Source organism: Hippocampus bargibanti, linkage group LG16 (assembly GCF_051943395.1).
Source record: "Hippocampus bargibanti isolate YZ-2025 linkage group LG16, ASM5194339v1, whole genome shotgun sequence".
Classification (NCBI taxonomy): domain Eukaryota; kingdom Metazoa; phylum Chordata; class Actinopteri; order Syngnathiformes; family Syngnathidae; genus Hippocampus; species Hippocampus bargibanti.
The window spans coordinates 8,241,246-8,259,833 of record NC_142749.1 but is presented as its reverse complement, the minus strand read 5'-3'; the positions used below and the strand labels follow the sequence as shown (position 1 = coordinate 8,259,833).

General features: G+C 43.7%; 1 protein-coding gene across 1 annotated transcript in view; it reads right to left on the bottom strand.

The window, feature by feature from the left end:
• Nucleotides 1-18,588, bottom strand: part of LOC148886295 (roundabout homolog 2-like) — a 68,201-nt gene that overhangs the window by 6,239 nt on the left and 43,374 nt on the right. Inside the window, exons 11-23 of the mRNA XM_089017029.1 lie at nt 16,197-16,278; nt 15,917-16,082; nt 15,298-15,464; nt 15,085-15,206; nt 14,374-14,605; nt 8,213-8,337; nt 7,853-8,024; nt 6,457-6,633; nt 5,769-5,795; nt 5,609-5,648; nt 3,264-3,391; nt 2,433-2,715; nt 1,542-1,700 (exon numbers count right to left, since the gene is read on the bottom strand). Coding sequence (XP_088873155.1) covers nt 1,542-1,700; nt 2,433-2,715; nt 3,264-3,391; nt 5,609-5,648; nt 5,769-5,795; nt 6,457-6,633; nt 7,853-8,024; nt 8,213-8,337; nt 14,374-14,605; nt 15,085-15,206; nt 15,298-15,464; nt 15,917-16,082; nt 16,197-16,278 — 1,880 coding nt within the window. The remainder of the gene's footprint in view (nt 1-1,541; nt 1,701-2,432; nt 2,716-3,263; nt 3,392-5,608; nt 5,649-5,768; nt 5,796-6,456; nt 6,634-7,852; nt 8,025-8,212; nt 8,338-14,373; nt 14,606-15,084; nt 15,207-15,297; nt 15,465-15,916; nt 16,083-16,196; nt 16,279-18,588) is intronic.

Genomic DNA, 18,588 nt, shown 5'->3' with positions numbered 1-18,588 from the left:
GACCGGGACGCGAACCGGCGACCTCTGCACTGTGAAGCCGGTGTGCTAACCACTTGGCTACCGGGCCGCCCCCCCAGCTTTTATATTTATATATATATTAAGTACAAAGTTTAATTTACTTCAGAGAAAATGTACTTCACTAAGATAATACAGTGTTTTCTGCTCTATAAGGCATACCGGATTATAAAATGCACCTTCAACGAATTACATATTTTATGACGTTTTCCATATACAAGGATCACCACATTGTAAGGCGCTATAGTAGAGGTTGGGGTTACATTATGCATCCATTAGACGGTCTTGCGCTAATGGGAATGTCAACAACTGTCAACTAGTCAGATGCTGAATAAACATTTGTGAAAATCTGGACTCACTCCATCCATATTGTAAATAGCACAGCCACTTTATGCAGCATATATGCAGTTACATATACATGTATTCTTATATCTAGATTGTATATTTTATATTGGATTCTATATTGTGGACTGTTCTTTACCCGACATTTATTTTTGTGCATGTGGTACTTTTTCTTTTCTACCCTCTCACCATTCAATTTTGCTGCTGGAGATTGCAAATTTCCTCATTGTGGGACTAATCAAGCTATTATTTTTTTCTGATATTAGCTAAGTCAAGTGTATAAAACAGTGGTGAGACCAGCCATGATGTTTGGACTGGAGACAGTGCCAATGAAGAAAAGACAGGAAGCAGAGCTGGAGGTAGCAGAGCTGAAGATGTTGAGGTTTTCTTTCTACCAGGTTGGATAGGATCAGGAATGAGTAAATTTGAGGGACAACTCATATTAGAGGCTTTGTAGAGAAAGTCAGAGAGGTCAGACTGAGATGGTTTGGACATGTCCAGAGGAGAGAGAGTGACTATATCGGGAGAAGGATTCTGAGTCTTGAACTGCCAGGCAGGAGACCGAGAGGAAGACTGAAGAGGAGGTTTATGGATGTGGTCAAAGAGGACATGAAGGTAGCTGGTGTGAGAGAAGAGGATGCACAAAACCGGGATAGATGGAGGACATTGATTCGCTGTGGCAACCCCTGAAGGGAAAAGCCGAAAGGAAAAGAAGATCTTAGCTAAGTCAGTCAAAGTTAATCGACTACAAATGAGCTTTCTGTCAACTCCATTCACTCCAAATATTACTTCACATACAAGGTGCACCAGATTATAAGGTGTAGGGTCATATTTTGAAGAAAATTAAGGCTTTTGGGTGCGCCTTATTGTGCGGAAAATACGTCAGCTTGCCCCTAAACTGTACAATTCAGTCTTTGCCGAATGTCAGCAAAATCTTCAAACATGTACACTTTATATAGGAAGTACACACCCTTACGGTGTCTTTAAATTGCTTATTCATAAAGTCGGATCATGTAAAAATGTACATGATGATTAATATTTTGGCAACTAGAACGCCTAATTGACGAGTGTATGAAATGTAAAATGTGGAGGAGAATTGACCTCCCTTTCATGTGAGTTTCAAAGTGTGCTTGTGATTTCCTGTTTCCGTGTAAGTCAAGTAATGAAATATAAATGCATCTTACCCTCTGTGGCTTTCCTGGGGGTAATGGTCAAGGTCAACCTCAGTACCAGGCAGAGGGTGCATAGGTGGCGGAGGCAGGGGCACGTTGGCCCAACATGTCCCATTTGATTTAGGGGTCTTTGTTCCACCCTTCATCTTCTTTTTCTTCCCTACCTTTGACCTGAGGGGCCGAGGAAACAAGGGATGAAAGTGGAAGTATTTTTAGTGCCATGCTTAACAAAACTCATTTATGAACTCATATGAATACTATAAACTCTTAGGCTGTTTCTACAAGCATTATTACTGATCCATGTAGTCTATATTTTTTTACAAACACCATTTTTATTCATCAATTCTCCTTTGGCACGCTGACGGCATAGGATGACTTGAAAATGTTATGCTATTTCTTCAATAGGGATCAAAACCTGAGCCAAACCTCTTCTATCAAGCTTATTCTACTTCATCACTGGTTGTGCGTGACATTTAGCTGAACACAAAGATTATTGTCAAGACTCAAAAGTGCACACATAAATGGCCCCATAATCTTACCGACTATGTGAATGCAGTATGTAAAGACACGCATATATTTACACGCATAGCTCATGACACTGATGCATTGCTCATCAAGTTAACCCAAAGAATTGCGTCATGATTGTCTGACATTTCTGGGCTAGATAAGCTCCCAGGGTAGAAGTTTGATGACGACAGAAGAGTAATTAAGAGCATTATCCTAAGGGTTCATCTGCAGTGAATATGTAAATAAATTCGCTCTTTTCCATTTTTGCACTCTCTGGGGCTCAGTTTGCCAACTCCCTTGGAGGAATTCCACCTTGACAAAATAAATAAATAATCGTCACACCACATTTGAGCATTTCTGTGTCCAATTCCCTCCAGCGCTCACATACAGAAACACAAATTTGTACCAGTGGCAGGGCGTCTGTCAGTCAGCGAGTAGCCAAGGTTGGCCATTTCCTGTTGGGCCTGCAGTGAGGCCTTCCAGCGGGGATCCGGTCGGTCTACAGCCAACTCGTGGAAGCTGTTAGACTGGAGTATCTGAGTGGTGGCGTAGGGGGTGGGCTGGCTATCTTGCGCCGGGCTGCTGTAACCCCCCTTACCCATGAAGTCAATACTGCTATAGATGGCACCATCTGACAGCATGGTGCCTGTCTTCTCCATCGCTGCAGATGGCAACACATCTGCAACAAAGAAGTAAGGTGTTTGCAGAGATCATCCGCAGATTAGATGACATGATCTTAACAATCTTTAAGGTCATTAACACTCCCTGCTGCTCTCGTTCTCATCTGTTGGAAAAAGGTTCCTAAATGGACTTGATTTGAATGGAAGTGATGGTCTGCAAGGATAATTAAAATGCATCATGCTGAGGAAGCCCGGTCGAGTGTTCACTTGATGATGCTCAGCCCCGCAGCTGACCAGCTCTCCTGAGCTTGACGAACATGTAAACGCAGCATACATGTGAACCTTGATTAAAATCTCCAACGCGCCACGCAGTTGCCGGGCACGACAGAAAATGGGGGCAAAAAGAGGATGTAATAACACAAATTGAATCCCAAATATCAGGCTCGTCAAATCACATTAGCAAAGTATAGCCCTCAAAGGCACTTTTAATTTCTCTGTGTGTTTGTTTTAATGTCAGGCCTTGTCACTGTGAATAACAAATGATGAACATCAAAACTGTCGGACCAGGGGATGCTTGCTGTAACTCCCATCAGCCAGCCATGTTTACCTCCTCGGCCAAAGTTACTGCTGCCTTTCGGACTCCCCAATGCTCCGTTGGCTGGAAGGCTCGTTGAGGGCCACGAATCTGCAAGCCAGGGTAGGCCAGGGTCACCCGCTTTCAACAACCCTGGACGGCTGAAGGATGGATATTTATAGAGATGCAGAAGAGAAAATGTAAATAAATACCATAATTAACTTAATAATATTGTTTTTCTGATGTGTTGAAAATAAAGACGTGAATAGATTTTATTCCCTGAAATAGCCTGAACCACAAGTAAGAGTGAAAACAGCTTGTGGGGCATAACATGGCAGGTCTATATATCAGAATTCTGCCTCCCTTAAACTCCATAAGCCAAACATCTCCCAGGAGAAACCAGGCAGGCCTGAATACACACTTAATCTGCTTTATAGCCTTAGCACAACAAAAATTTACATTTTAAATTGAGAATCATGGACCGCCTCTGGCAGTGCAACTCCATGGCTGCACTGTCTCCATGGCAACAGAGACAGAAAAGAAGCATTTAGTGGTTGAGGAAATGTGGTGTGGAATTGTCGCTTTGAAATGCAGTTTAATGCAAACATTTTTAGAAAAGAAAAGTGAGCAGCAATTCTGGAACAAAAAAAACTATCAGCATGCATTATCAGATACCGTATACATTGTATTGGATTTGCCTTTATTAGTCTCACAGTGGAGAAATTTACATTTCACAGCAGCAAAGTGATGAAAGAAATGAAAGTAACAAAAACAAAATACAGGAACTGCTGGAAAGGCAGCGACTCTCACGGTGCCGTCTTGAAGTCAAAAGAACAAAAAAAAAAAACTAAATAACAAATACTATGACAGCACAAAGAAAAATGGTAAACCGTTGCTTCGTGTGTCCTGCTCGCATGTTTACTGAATGCACTAATACACATGCAGGGAATTTTTCATTGGGCCTGACTCACTAAGCACCATGGAAATTATTTATAGCCGACTTGGTGATAACTCACAAGGAGTGAAACAATTATAACAATACCGTATTTTCCGGTGTATAAGACGCACCCAAGAGCCTTCATTTTCTTCAAAAGATGACCCTGCGCCTTATACGCAAATGCACCTTACATATGAAGTAACAATGAGCCACAACAGGTCTCGAAACTACAGTCAGCAGCCACGACTCAATTTTCCCCTTGCCTTAACGTGGTGTGCCTTATATTTGGAAGACTTTTATATATTCATATATTATATTTGCGAAACTTTTGTCACTCATTGAAGGTGCGCCTTATACTGTATGTATAAAGAAAACATTTGAAAATACATTATTCATTGGGGGTGCGCATTATAGTCGGGTGCGCCTTATACACCGGAGAATGCAGTAATTTCCATTGTAAAATACACAAGTACAGTTTCATACATAGAATGAGCATGTGTCAGGGCTCCTGTAATTTTAGTGCGTGTGTGTGTGTGTGTGTGTGTAATTCATTTTGGTATTACTGTTCATCCATCATTTGCAACATTTACCATGGCTAAGAAATTATCTGATTGCTTGGTTGGCACAGCATTAATTGTTCTCTTATCTTTTTTATTTTTTCTTCTAAAAGGATTTGCCGACTTTTTGGGAGAATTGAAACAGTCATTAGGAGAACTAATTTCAGATTTTTAGGAAGAACATGATTCTAATTAAGATTGAGATGAAGACCCTTTCATTGTTATGACCGCATTTTTTACAGCCAATACAAGCGAAACATCTTCAGAATCAAACCCAACAGAATTATTACAACAAGCATACATCGTTGCTCAAACTGAAGTTGACAAGCCCCCTGCACCCCTTTTTATTTATTTATCTATTTATATATGTGTTTATTAATTTTATGGACCCTTAGGGGAAGTCATTGCTCATCGCTACTCCAAACATATTTTTTACACTCATCTAAGGAATCAGACTAGTGATTTTTAGTTTACAGGTCCTATCATGAATCTTAAACAGGTTTGAGTTCAGAATACTGTTCTTTCAAACTTTTATGAGCCTGTAAAAAGTCAAGTCGGTTGATATTTTTTAAACAGCACATTTATCACCTCTCCCCTCCTCCCGTGACCTCTCCCTTCGTCCTAACATTAGCAGTGAAGAAGAACGACAGCCTGCCTTTTTTAATTAGTTGCATTCGCAAGAAAAGATTGATTAATGAGCACAAAGTACACTGTACATCAGAGAAAATCGCACACTAGCATGAGAAGGAAAGATTGGAAAATGTAATCAAATTCTAATTCCGAACACAGTAAATGACTCCAATTAAGGCATTAAAACAAGTACTCGTCATTGAGATGATAGATTGAGACTGAAAGTCATTCTAGGAAGTCAAAACAACTCTTACCTTCCATTTCTAATCAGACCTCTGTCTCTTTGGAATGTCACTTGGGGTGAAAGAGAGAAAAATACAAGTCAGTTTGACATTGGCATCAACAGAATTGTACCGTATGGTAGACATTTTGAATAAGAGAAGCAAAATTGTTGAGAGAAGTGTAAAAGCATACCTGCTCGGGTGAACGTGAACGATTGAACTGCGATGACAAAATAAAACAAATTCATATTAAAATAGGAAAACACATTAAAGTCATCCATACGTGAAAAATGAACTCAAAATGAAATTAATCACCTGTTTGTTTTAAACCTTACAGGCCGTTATTAGCATCAGTGGTTATTACAAACATAGTCGACAGCATTGCTGGAAAAAAATGTCATTTTGTTGCTGTACAATGAGTTGTTTTATTTAGTTCGAGATAAGGGATCAGAGATGCAGCACTCAATCATGTAAATCCCTCTTAAACCAGAAAAAAATGGAATACAAGTTAGTATAAGCAGTCGATAATCTCACCAAAATTAAAAAAAATGTGGATGCACTTCATGTCAATGTGCCTACAACGCTGCCAAAGGTCTGATAATGGGAGGTGATGTTAAATCACTTATCTCACTTGAATATATGACAGTGCTGAAGCACACATCCGATGGAGCGTGGCACATTTGACGCACACCAATGCGCAGTGGCTAAAAGTAAATACAGCCTTATTTCCTCCAGTGTTGAATATATTAATAGCGTTCTGCCTTTTATCCAGCTCAAATGGAGTCAAATCTGTGATGACATCAAGTCTCATTGGGGCGAGGGACTAAATGAGCTTTGAGATTCTGTATTGATGCAGAACCATGTAAATTGATTTTTTTTACCTGCATAGTTGCTGAGTCCTTTCCTCTTTTTTCTCCTCCAATACAGCCAAGCACTGAAGCCCATGAGAACAATCCAACAGGCTCCGCCCAAACCGGCGATGAAGGCCGGCTGTTTGACCACATCAGAGATGCTATTGTTGCCTTCCGATCCAGTCATTACATCTCTTTGTTCTGCACCTGGGGACCGCCCAATGCACACATACCGGCGTAAGGAAAGCAAACGAATGTGAAAACTGTACATGTTGAAGAAAACATACACATAATATGGTGAAATTGTGAATTGTGTATTAAATCATTGGAAAGATTCATGTGGTTACAGTTGGGTGTTTTCAATTCTTTTTACTACACCATGATGCTAAAACAAAAAAAAAAAGAATAAATCAAGCATACGATTACCAAGTGACTAAGCTACTAAGAAAGACAAAAAATCAAAACATTGGAAAACAAAACATCTATCATAACAAAATGAAAACAAATAATGACAAAGTAAATTAAACAGCATGAGTGCCTCTAATACACAGGCGGGGTTAATCAATTCAGCAGTGCACTTATCAAGTTGAGCCTAAAAGACACGAGATTGACAGAGCAGCTCTGACAGAGTTTGATTTTCTGTTGCGGCTACTGTGCTGTGAAATTAGATTCACAGTCTCCGTCAGAAACCCCCAATCCTAACACAACACACACACACACACACACACACACACACACACACACACACACACACACACGCACACACACACACACACACACACACACACACACACACACACACACACACACACACACACACACACACACACACGCACACACACACACGCACACACACGCACACACGCGAGCGCGCACACGCGTGCACACACACACACACACACACACACACACACACACACACACACACACACACACACACACACACGCACACACACGTCATTAAGCTGCAGCTTTCCCTTTCCCTGTCTTTTAAGGCTGTTATTATTTATCAGTCAAAAGTCATAGATGAGGAGCATCTGTCCTGGACTCCAATATTGACTCTGGGCTTATATACTCCTACCATCCTTTTGCTATTTCATAAGAAGTGATAGGCTGATAAGATCAACAAAAAAATAAAAATAAAAAAATAAAATCACTCTACTTAGTTTGCGACTGCAGCCCATATATTGAAGTGGATTATTGATATAGCTAACAGTACTTGGCAGTGTTACCAGACCCTACATGTAATAAGCCACGATTGATTTTTCAGCCGATGCGTACAGTGTAAAGAGCAATTTTCTTTCTGCTGGGTGTTAAATTGATAAATCATTTTCTCAGACTCCAAAAAACTGTGATGGACACCTTGGTCTTCCCATTATGAGGTCATTTTATCCTGACTTCATTTTTGTGTGCGTGTGTGGATTACCCAAGGTGATGAGCTGGGGTGCGCTATTGACCCCCACCCCTGCACTGGTGCTTGCCGCTACCTCCACGCGGTACTGCACGCCAGCCTGCAGACCCCCGACGACCACTGAACGGATGGTTGCATCCACAGATTTATTGATGTGAAACTGGGTTTCGTTTGCCAAACACCAAATCTGACAAAGCCAAACAGGTTGACAGAATCCATTTTTAGGTTACACAGTATATTCAACGATGAAAAGGTTTCTTCAGAAGAACAGATGATGGCTGAAGAAACCTTTTCAGTGATGGACCACTGACATGACTGAGAGCTTACACAGACAGTATATTCAACTGGAAAGTGGGGACACAGGCCTGACTCTACCTTGTATTCCTGGATGATGCCGTTTTGTTGGTCAGATGGTGGTGGGTCCCATGACACGCTGATTGAGGTGCTATTATTGTTTCCAACAGTCAACACTGTCACTTGCTGTGGGGGTGCACTGGGTGCTGATGGGTCAAATGGAAAATAAAACACATGTAAAATAAATAGAAATGGTCATTGTACTTTATCTTTTCTTCCCCCATGCAACGCTTTGTAAGGAAAATTCTAATTGATTTTTACGTGGAACTACCTGGCGTGTTCGTAGATATAATGAGGCTGAGGGTAGCAGGGCCACAACACTATAATCTATGCAATTTCACACATTATCTTCTCAGAATGGACTACAAAACAGCTTGTGGCCCACAGTTTCCATTAAACCTTTTGTAATGCTCCAAACTGGTGGGCACAATTATTAGTCGGAACTCAATTAAAAAGATACAAAATAAGAATGTTATCTTTAGGGCAAAGCATTGATATGTTCAACATTGCAGAGATTTGCAGAGCAGGTGAGCCATGATGTGATCGTATTGTCCTCCACCTGGCTGCACGGTAAAATGCTCACTGTTACTTGACATTTTCAGATGGGTTTTATTCTATAAAAGGGGACAGAAAAAAATCACAATGCAGATGGTTGGAACTGCTTTGCTTTCTTTTTTTTCATTGAGGACTGCTTATTGCGTATTGTCCATATGGAAAATCCCAAGTCTGTCTGTCAATGAATACATATTCACTCGGGCAAAATACTTCCAATGCCAACATATCACCAATGCCCAACAAGTATGCACCTTAACAACATTCTCAGTCGGAAAATAAATACTTCAATCTAAATGATGTCGTGCAGAGTGCATCCCAGTCGAATGGTGCCCATTGTGCCACAAGAACACAATGTGCGAAAGCTGCTTAATTTAATGCTTTGCAGGATGCAATCTGGTAAACATAGTTTGCACCGCTAATGAGCGCATCACGTACGATACTTGAGACATGAATGAGCAAACACCCCCAACCCTACATGTCACGTTTGTGACGTTAATGATCATTCATCACAATGGCTCCTTTCCGAGCTGACAACATCAGCCATGTGGCATTAACAAACTCCAATTCTAACTGTGACTTTATTTAGGGTTATCACCTGACCATGTGCTTCCTCTTTTTGTCTTCATAGACCCCCTACAAGGTTCCTCAAATGCAGCTCGCTTTTGAATGGGCCTGTGGCAGATAATATGTTTTAGCCTTACAAGTTCTGCTGTGCAATCCATTTCTGGCTCAAGTCTAACGGACATTCTTTTTTGCTGTTCCCCAATACCTTTCCAGGATCCAGAAAAAGTAAAATTGCTACTTCAGTCAAAAAAATCCTCCAATAATCCCGTGTGGCCATTTTAATTGGGCTCCAGTGAGCGAATGTTTTTTTTTTTTTTGCAGACGCACATGTTCACAATCCCAGAGAGATCCTCTCATGTGTTGCCATGAAACAGAAATTCTGCAAGTTGTAGATTTCTTTCACATGGCTGGCCTTATCTTGACTAGCTCTTCAGCGTAAACTGGACTTGTGCCCGGTTTGATGGATGCAGCACCTGGCCAGGTTGCAATTACATTTGGGGACACAGACCCTATCATCACACCCGCCAGAAGTCTGTAAATCTGCCACCAGATTTGTCCACTGGAAAAAAAACCACCTCCCTTTTTTAATCCACCGTTAACGGTCAGACATGCAATTTAGTGGAAACAAATGCTACTACAATGTGACTAAATGTAATTCTCTCTTCTAATAATCCGTTTAGAGCGAGCTCAGTTATCATATACACTGATCTTTTTACGTGACGGGTGGTTGGGGGTATGATTGGTTTCTTGCCCAAGGATTGTCAGCTATCATTTTCCAGCATCAAGTCATTGTTAATCCTAACAACCTGATCTTAATCTATTTGCTGATCAAGAGGGGTATATAAGACTGAAATAATTTGTGGGACGACCTTGGGCTTGGATTGAGCCGAAACAAAACTCCATCAAACTTAGTGTCCATTTGTCTATGGATGTGTGTGTGTGTGTGTGTGTGTGTGTGTGTGTGTGTGTGTGTGTGTGTGTGTGTGTGTGTGTTTGACCAGTCCCACCCCTACCGCCGCCCATTTCACCTTATCGTGGTGAGGCACTTTGCACGTCTCCATGACCCCGAGAGCTATGTCGGCTGGAGTCTTGTACTCCTGGCAGGGTCACCCAAGCCGAACAGGTCGGAGGGTAGAGGCCAGACAAAGAGTGATCCCAAATCCGCACCCGGGGGTAGGCGTAGGCGGAGTCCAACAGATCGGACCACCGGCAGCCCCTTGCAACCGCACTCACCTGAAGGTCGTCTCGAGTCTTCACTCTTGCCACTGGAATACAGTGGGTGCGACCAAGTATGTGGGGGAAGGAATTGCGCGCCCCGTCCCTCACACTAAATCCACTAGTAGCGCAGGTTTCAGCTTCCACCATATAAGTCCACTGGCGAAAGGATAAAGTGACGGGGGCAGGTCATGGATGTGACTGGAAGCTTCTAGCTTGATTCCTACACAGGGGCGGTACAGGATTGATGGTCGTTGCGAAGATGGGATGGAGCAACATTATCCTTCGGCAGCATCCTGTGCGTCTGAGCAGCCCTATTCAGGGTCCGCACTGCTCACCCCTTATAGGGGAAGGGTCTAGAAAAGGTGACCTAAACATTGCTTGTTCCACCACACCTGGGTGGCCCACCGCAGCCACCAAGGCATCCCCCCTCTGCGGTCGAAAACGAAATATAATCAAACCCATGACTATGAACCTGGCTTCCTGGAGTGTTCGCACCCTCCTCGATGCTCGAGACGGGATGGAGAGACCTCGAAGACGAACTGCCCTCATCGCACATGAGCTGAGGAGGTACAACATCGATATTGGCGCACTCAGTGAGACTCGGTTCTCAGGCGAGGATTCACTCACAGAAGTTGGTGAAGGTTACACCTTCTTCTGGAAGGGTCTCCCAGAGAATGAGCGAAGACTCCATGAAGTTGGCTTTGCTGTGAAAAGCAGCTTACTCAGTAACATCCCTGAGTCCCCCCAAGGCATCAGTGAACGGCTTATGACCTGGCGTATTCCCCTGGTAAAAGGTCACTTCGCAACTTTAATCAGCGCCTATGCTCCCACCTTGGATGCTGACGATAACACCAAAGATGCCTTCTACGAGTCCCTGGATGCTACCATATCCAAAATCCCTGCCTCTGATAAACTTGTTCTGATGGGTGACTTAAATGCCCGAGTAGGTACTGATGCCAGGCTCTGGAAACAAGTAATCAGAAGGCACGGGACGGGGAAAATAAACTGCAATGGCCTCCGACTCCTCACTCTGTGCTCTGAGCATCAGTTGATTGTAACTAACACCATCTTTCAGCTGAAAAAGAAATACATCACATCATGGATGCACCCCAGGTCCAAACATTGGCAATTACTGGCCTACATCATCACAAGGCAACGAGACCAAAATGATGTCTGCATCACACGGGCCATGCGTGGGGTTGAATGCTGGACTGATCATCGACTGATCAAGTCCAGGCTCAAGCTGAGAATTTGACCTCCTCATAAGAAACAGCAACCCCAAAGGCGTCTTAACACCAGGGCCCTGGAGTCCCCAGAATGTGCAGCCAGCTACCGCCACAAGCTGGCAGAGGGACTTGCCAGCCTGGACAACAACACCAGTAACGGTGACCTTGATGTTGAAAGCAGGTGGAAAAAATTGAGGACAACAATTCATCAAGCTGCCTCTGAGACCATCGGCTTCACTCAGAAACGTCATCAAGACTGGTTCGATAACAGCTCAGCTGCCATACAGGAGCTTCTGGAAGCCAAGCGCAAAGCTCATACCACACTTCTCTCCAACCCTCATTCTCCACTTCTCTCTCACTACAAGGCCATCCGTGGTGAAACACAGAAACAGCTGAGGATGATGGAGAACAAGTGGTGGCTCAGCAAGGCCCAAGAAATCCAGAGGCATGCAGACAACAACAACACACACGCCTTCTATGATGCTGTAAAATCCCTGCACGGCCCACGAAGACGACACATTGTCCCAGTTAAATCTGCAGACGGTTCTGTACTACTAAAGGACAAACAGCTAATACTTGAGCGCTGGGAAGAGCACTTTGACTCCCTGCTCAACCAAGTAAACCCTTCAGACACATCTGTCCTTGACTCCCTCCCAGAGCTTCCATCAGTTCCCTCCCTTGATGAACCTCCTCAGTTCACAGAGGTCCTCTCTGCAATCCGGAGCCTTAAAAACAACAAAAGCCCTGGCCCTGATGGACTTCCAGCTGAGGTCTTCAAGAGCGGCGGTTACCTCCTGACACGGAAGCTTTACCACCTCATCTGCAACATCTGGCAAAACGGGACACTCCCTCAGGAATGGAAAGACAGCAACATTGTCACCATTTACAAAAGGAAGGGGGACAAGTCAGTCTGCAGCAACAGCCGTGGCATCTCCCTACTTTCTGTTGCTGGCAAGATTCCTGCAAAAGTAATGCTGTTCCGTCTTACATCCCACATTACCGAAGACATCCTCCCAGAGACACAATGCGGCTTCAGGAAGGATCGAAGCACTCTGGACATGATCTTCGCTGCGCGCCAAGTTCAGGAGAAATGCAAGGAACAAAACAAGGACCTCTATATCACCTTCATCGACCTTACAAAGGCATTTGACACAGTTAACCGTGACATTCTCTGGACCATACTGCAGAAATTTGGCGTCCCCTCCAAATTTCTCGGCATCCTAAAACAGTTCCACAGCGGCATGTAAGCAACTGTACTTGTTGGTGGCCAGCAATCTTCCCCGTTCCCTGTGGAAGTCGGGGTGAAGCAGGGCTGTGTACTGGCCCCTGCTATATTCAACCTGTTCCTGATGGCAGCTACGCTCCTCTTCCATAAGTCCATCCAGGAAGGTGGCGGCGTACAAATCCAATTCCGCCTGGATGGTAGCCTGTTCAACATCAGACGCCTACAGGCCAAGACCAAGACCCTGATCAGCGACATCCACGAGCTACAGTATGCAGATGATTGTGCTCTGTTGGCCCACAGCCCAGCTGCCATGCAACGTGCCCTTGATACCATGTCCTCCGTCTACCGATCACTCGGTCTCGTGATCAATGTAACCAAAACGGAGGTCATGGCAAAAGAGAGTTCTCCTACCCCAGCGTTCACCCTCAGTGGCACACCCCTCAAGGTTGTCCAACAATTCAGCTACCTCGGCAGCATTCTAACACCCTCCTGTCTAATTGACGACGACGTCCAGGCCCGCATCCATCAAGCCTCCAAAGCTTTTGGCAGATTGCGTACTCGTGTGTTCGAAAACAACCACTTAAGAACTCCAACAAAAGTCGCAGTCTACCAAGCAGTGTGTGTGTCCACGCTGCTATATGGCGCAGAAGCCTGGACCATCTATCGACGCCATGTGAGACGCCTTGATGCATTCCACATCAGGTGCCTCCAACGAATCCTTGGCATCACCTGGCAGGATCGTGTTCCACACACCGACATCCTTCAACGCACTGCCTCCACCAGTATCGAGGCCATACTGGCAAAGAGGCAACTTCGGTGGGTTGGACATGTCATCCGGATGCCTAGCTGCCGCTTGCCTCGACAGGTGCTTTATGGACAACTCTTGTCAGCGAATAGGAAGCCTGGTGGTCCTAAGATGCGATACAAAGACCAGCTTAAACAGACTCTAAAGAAATGCAACATCAAGCCCAGCGATCTGGAGTCTGCTGCAGCGAACAGGCCACTGTGGCGCTCCTTATGCCACGAAGGGGTGACACAACTTGAAGACAAGCGCACCCAGAGGAGGATCGTGCGGCACGAGCAAAGACACCTTTGTGCTGCTTCAGTACCGTCTCGCCAGCCCGGTCCTGGCCTCATGTCCTGAATGTGGCAGGATTTGTGGCTCCAGAATCGGGCTTCATAGTCACCTACAGTGGCATTGACGCCAGCGCCAATAACCACTGTCCAATACCCCACAAAGCAATGGAAGCTATGTCATCTTCGACTTCGATGGACTGCCAAGAGAGAGAGAGTTTGTGTATGTGTGTGTGTGTCTTAGTGAAAAGGGTGATTCATATCAATCATGTCAAATGTTTTTTTTGCACAACATATGGTCAATCTTCGAAATTATTTACCTTCTTCCATAGTCCGCGAGGTCATGGATTCACTGTCTGCGCCCTGGAACTCATTAAAGTATGGCCGTACTTTAATTTCATAGACAATTCCTTTCTTCAGGCCCAGAAGAGTCACATCCCTCAGTGAGGAGACTTTTACATCCTCGATTTGCCATGGTCCCGGAGAAGGCAACCCTGATGTCTGCCGGTACAGGACACGGTAGCCTTGAATAAATCTAGATGGATTGTCCACCTGAGAGAAGGGAACAATATGAGTGTGAAAGGGATTCTGTACGGCAGGGGCGTCCAAAGTCGGTCCTCGAGGGCCGCTGTCCTGCCTGTTTTCCAGGTCTCAGGAGCAACACACCTGATTCAAATGATCAGCTCATCAGCCACCTCTGAAGCAGCATCAAAATGGTCCTGATGATTTGAATCAGGTGCGTTGCTCCTGGGAAAGCTGGAAAACATGCAGGACAGCGGCCCTCGAGGACCGACTTTGGACACCCCTGCTGTCTGACTCTCGCATTCAGTTTGTGTACTTGTTGTACTTGCTTCATTTGACGTAATAGGATTCTTGTAGCGATTGTGGTCGGGAATTTGCGAATGGTGAAAATAAATATATCTGTGCCATTTTTGTTAGTGGAGGCAGAAGGTAGAATCAGGCTTTACAGTACTTTATTGCAAACTATAAATACTATTCTGATTAACTGTATCCTAATCATGAGTACTTACAGTCCACGTGACTTGCACCGACGTGGAGCTGAGAACGTCGGGGTTATGCATGCTGACCACCACGTCCCCCAACTCCTTCTGTACATGTCGATGGTCCACTCCCTGTGCAGTAGGACTAATGTCTAAAACAGGAAAATATTCCATTTATTTCAAATTAAACGCACATCTCGAAGGATCCGGGACTTATTTCTCATGTTTTGTCTTTCTCAGTACCTTGTGTCCTCACGGGCTGAGACATGGGGCTGGGGTCTCCTAGCCCTTGACCACTGACTGCCCTGATAATGAAGAGGTAGACAGTATTGGGGCGTAGGTCACTGACAGTGAACTCGGTGGTCTTCACATGGTCTGCCACAGTCTGCCAGCTGTTACTTACTGACTGACTGTTTGAAAAGCAAAGATATTTTGCATTAGTTGGAGTCATTTTGTGTGTGTGTGCATGTGTGTTATTATTCCAGAAAGAAGATTGAACCAGAGAATAAAAGGCAGGTAGACCAAACAAAAACAAATGGTGGAGTAAAAAAAGATCCTGTCAAATAAAAAAACAGAAATCTTTCAAGTGTGTTCCTTTTCTCATCACAGGGTAAAAGCTGCAATGAAGATGAAATGACTTTATAATATTCTTGACATGAATTAAAATAAATACTTGTCGAATATTGATTAAAGCGATCCTTAAATGCCAGAAAATGACCAAATTCAAATCCTGCAAGTAAAGATCAATTTTGTTAACAGCTTGAAATGTTTATTTTGTTTGCTCTTCAACAAAACTGCCTCCCATCTGCTTTTTTGGTGGGGGTCACTAAATATCGCTTCAGGCTATGGGTCACAGACGTACCCAAAGGCTTCAATGACATAGGAGGACACCGGGGAGCCAGCCTCTGGCCCCGGTTCCCATGACAACGAGATGCTGCTCTTGGTCACATCAGTGACCTCTGGCTTGGATGGCGGTCCCGCTAGGGCTGTCAGGTTGTTGGACAGGAAGTCAATGGGGTCAGTGGAATCTGACAAAGAAAAAAATATTTATTTGAAGTACTAATACTAGAAAATATTACATGTAAATGAAGTAAAGTTACATCACAACTGTTCCACAGGAGTAAAAAAAATCCACTATGTACCTATAATATCCAAGTAAGCACTCCATGATGTTTCTCCGCTGGAGCTGGTCGCCACGCACGTGAATAAACCAGAATCAGACAGCTGAAAAGACAATTTGAATTACGACAAACAATCTTAAAACATGTTTTAAAGATTATAGCATAATCTCCAAATATATAAAATGTAACGATAATGTTTTATGTATACATACAATCAAGAGATGGGTGAAAAAATAAATAAAAATACACGTATTTATACATCTGGTACTGCATTTGTCTCATGGCAGTCTTTTTAATGAGATATTCTATAAAAAATAATACAACAATAAAACATGGGTAGCAATGACCTCTGTGTGAGAGTTTCAAGCAATCTTAGTTTTACAGATGTATTTATTCTTTTGTCCTTCAGACAAAAAACAAAAACAAAAAAACACATGGCTTTCTGATGTGTTCTGATGCCACAAGCATTATTTCAATTGTCTTTGCAACCATGATCCCAGATGGTTGCGACAAGCTCTTGCATCAGTCTGGGCGCATGAAGGAGGTCTGCAGTTAGCAGTACAGGAAAAAGGCATTAACCTTCACTGGCCCTGCATTTGGCTCGAGACAAGCTTGAGAGTGGATGAGAGAAAACCTTAAAGCTGTCCAATAGGAAAAAAAGAAGAGCCCAGTAAAAGCTGACATTAATTTCCTTAATTGATTTCGTCCAATAATAGTCGTCCTCCATTCCCAGAACCATCAACATTATCATCAGGAGTGCTGACACGGGAAATACTGAAGCAGTGATATGATCATCTTGTTCATATTGGCAAAGCCTCTGGGAGCGCAGGCAGTCGGGCTCTCTCTCAAGAGATAGTGGAGGTGAGCGACATAGGCAGAGCACTTTGACATAGCGGCGGGACCCTGCATATTTAAGCCTCTCCATTATATTTTCCCCATTCGATTGCCTTCAACAGTCGCTGTCCTCGAGTCCTTGAATCAAAACAGTGCCAGAGAAATTCCTATCTTCTATGACTTCTGCTCGTACACTATATGATCCATTATCTTTTTAAATGGCACTGTTGTTCATTCAAATTTTCCATCAACTGTCATCACATATGTTCCAAAAATTAAAAGTACATCAACATCCAGATTTTGAGTGTACATTTAATTGATGAAATGGTTAACATTGTGATGCACATCTAAATAAATCTCAATGTAGTGCAGTGTAAGGCTTTGTTGAAGAAAGTATGCGGTATAAAGTCATATATAATGAAGCCCTTATTGTATTGATGAGGCTGGGTGGTGTCATTCGCTTGTAACAAACTGCCCATGGAATCTAGGGTTCATTTCAATTGCATCACTTTGGAGTAAATTAAGAATCTACTCAGAATTACTGTGTATTGCAAATTCAATTGAAATGTAAATGTCCACAAAGGACTTTGTGGACTGGTGCCAGCAGAATCACCTCCAGATCAACACGGGGAAAACCAAGGAGCTGGTGGTGGACTTCTGCAGGAAACAATCCTCACCTGCACCATTGAACATCCGGGGTTCGGACATTGAGAGAGTGACCTCCTACAAGTACCTGGGTGTTACTCTCAACAATAAACTGGACTGGTCAACAAACACGGATGCCCTAATCAAAAAGGGACAGAGTCGCCTCTTCCTACTCAGGAAACTGAGGTCTTTTGGAGTTCAGGGGTCACTCCTAAAGACTTTCTATGACTCTGTGGTGGCATCAGCCATCCACTATGGCATTGTCTGCTGGTCAGGCAGCATCACCACCCGGGACAGAAAAAGACTGGAGCGCCTTGTCAAGCGGGCCAGTTCTGTCGTGGGCTGCTCGCTGGACTCTCTGGAGGAGGTGGGCAACAGACGGACGCTAGCTAAACTAAAAGCTATTATGGACAGCCCCTCCCACCCCCTCCTGCCCACCCTGACAGCAATGGGTAGCTCCTTTAGCCAGAGACTATTACACCCGCGCTGCAAGTAGGAGAGGTACCGCCGCTCGTTCCTACCGACTGCTGTCAGGCTTCACAATTCTCAATGATCACATGTGAAAAAAGAAAAAAAACTGGACACTTTGTTGGTTGTTGCAATATATCAAAATGCATTTCTTGATTCTGCACTATGTACAGTTTTTCTTATGGAACGGTTTTGCACATTTACATCTGCACAGTATACAGTTGACACTTTATTTTGTTATGCTTAGAATATCTTGTTTTCTATCCTTTCACCCCCACCCCTACCCCATCCCTTTTCAATTGCTGCAAATGGACTGCAAATGGACTGCAAATTTCCCCATTGTGCGACGAATAAAGGTATTCTGATTCTGATTCTGATGTTAGTACTTTGGATCGAGTCAAATTATTGAAAACAGCTCTTAGCGTGATGCAGAATGTTTTTTAATGGATGTGCAACCACAACCACA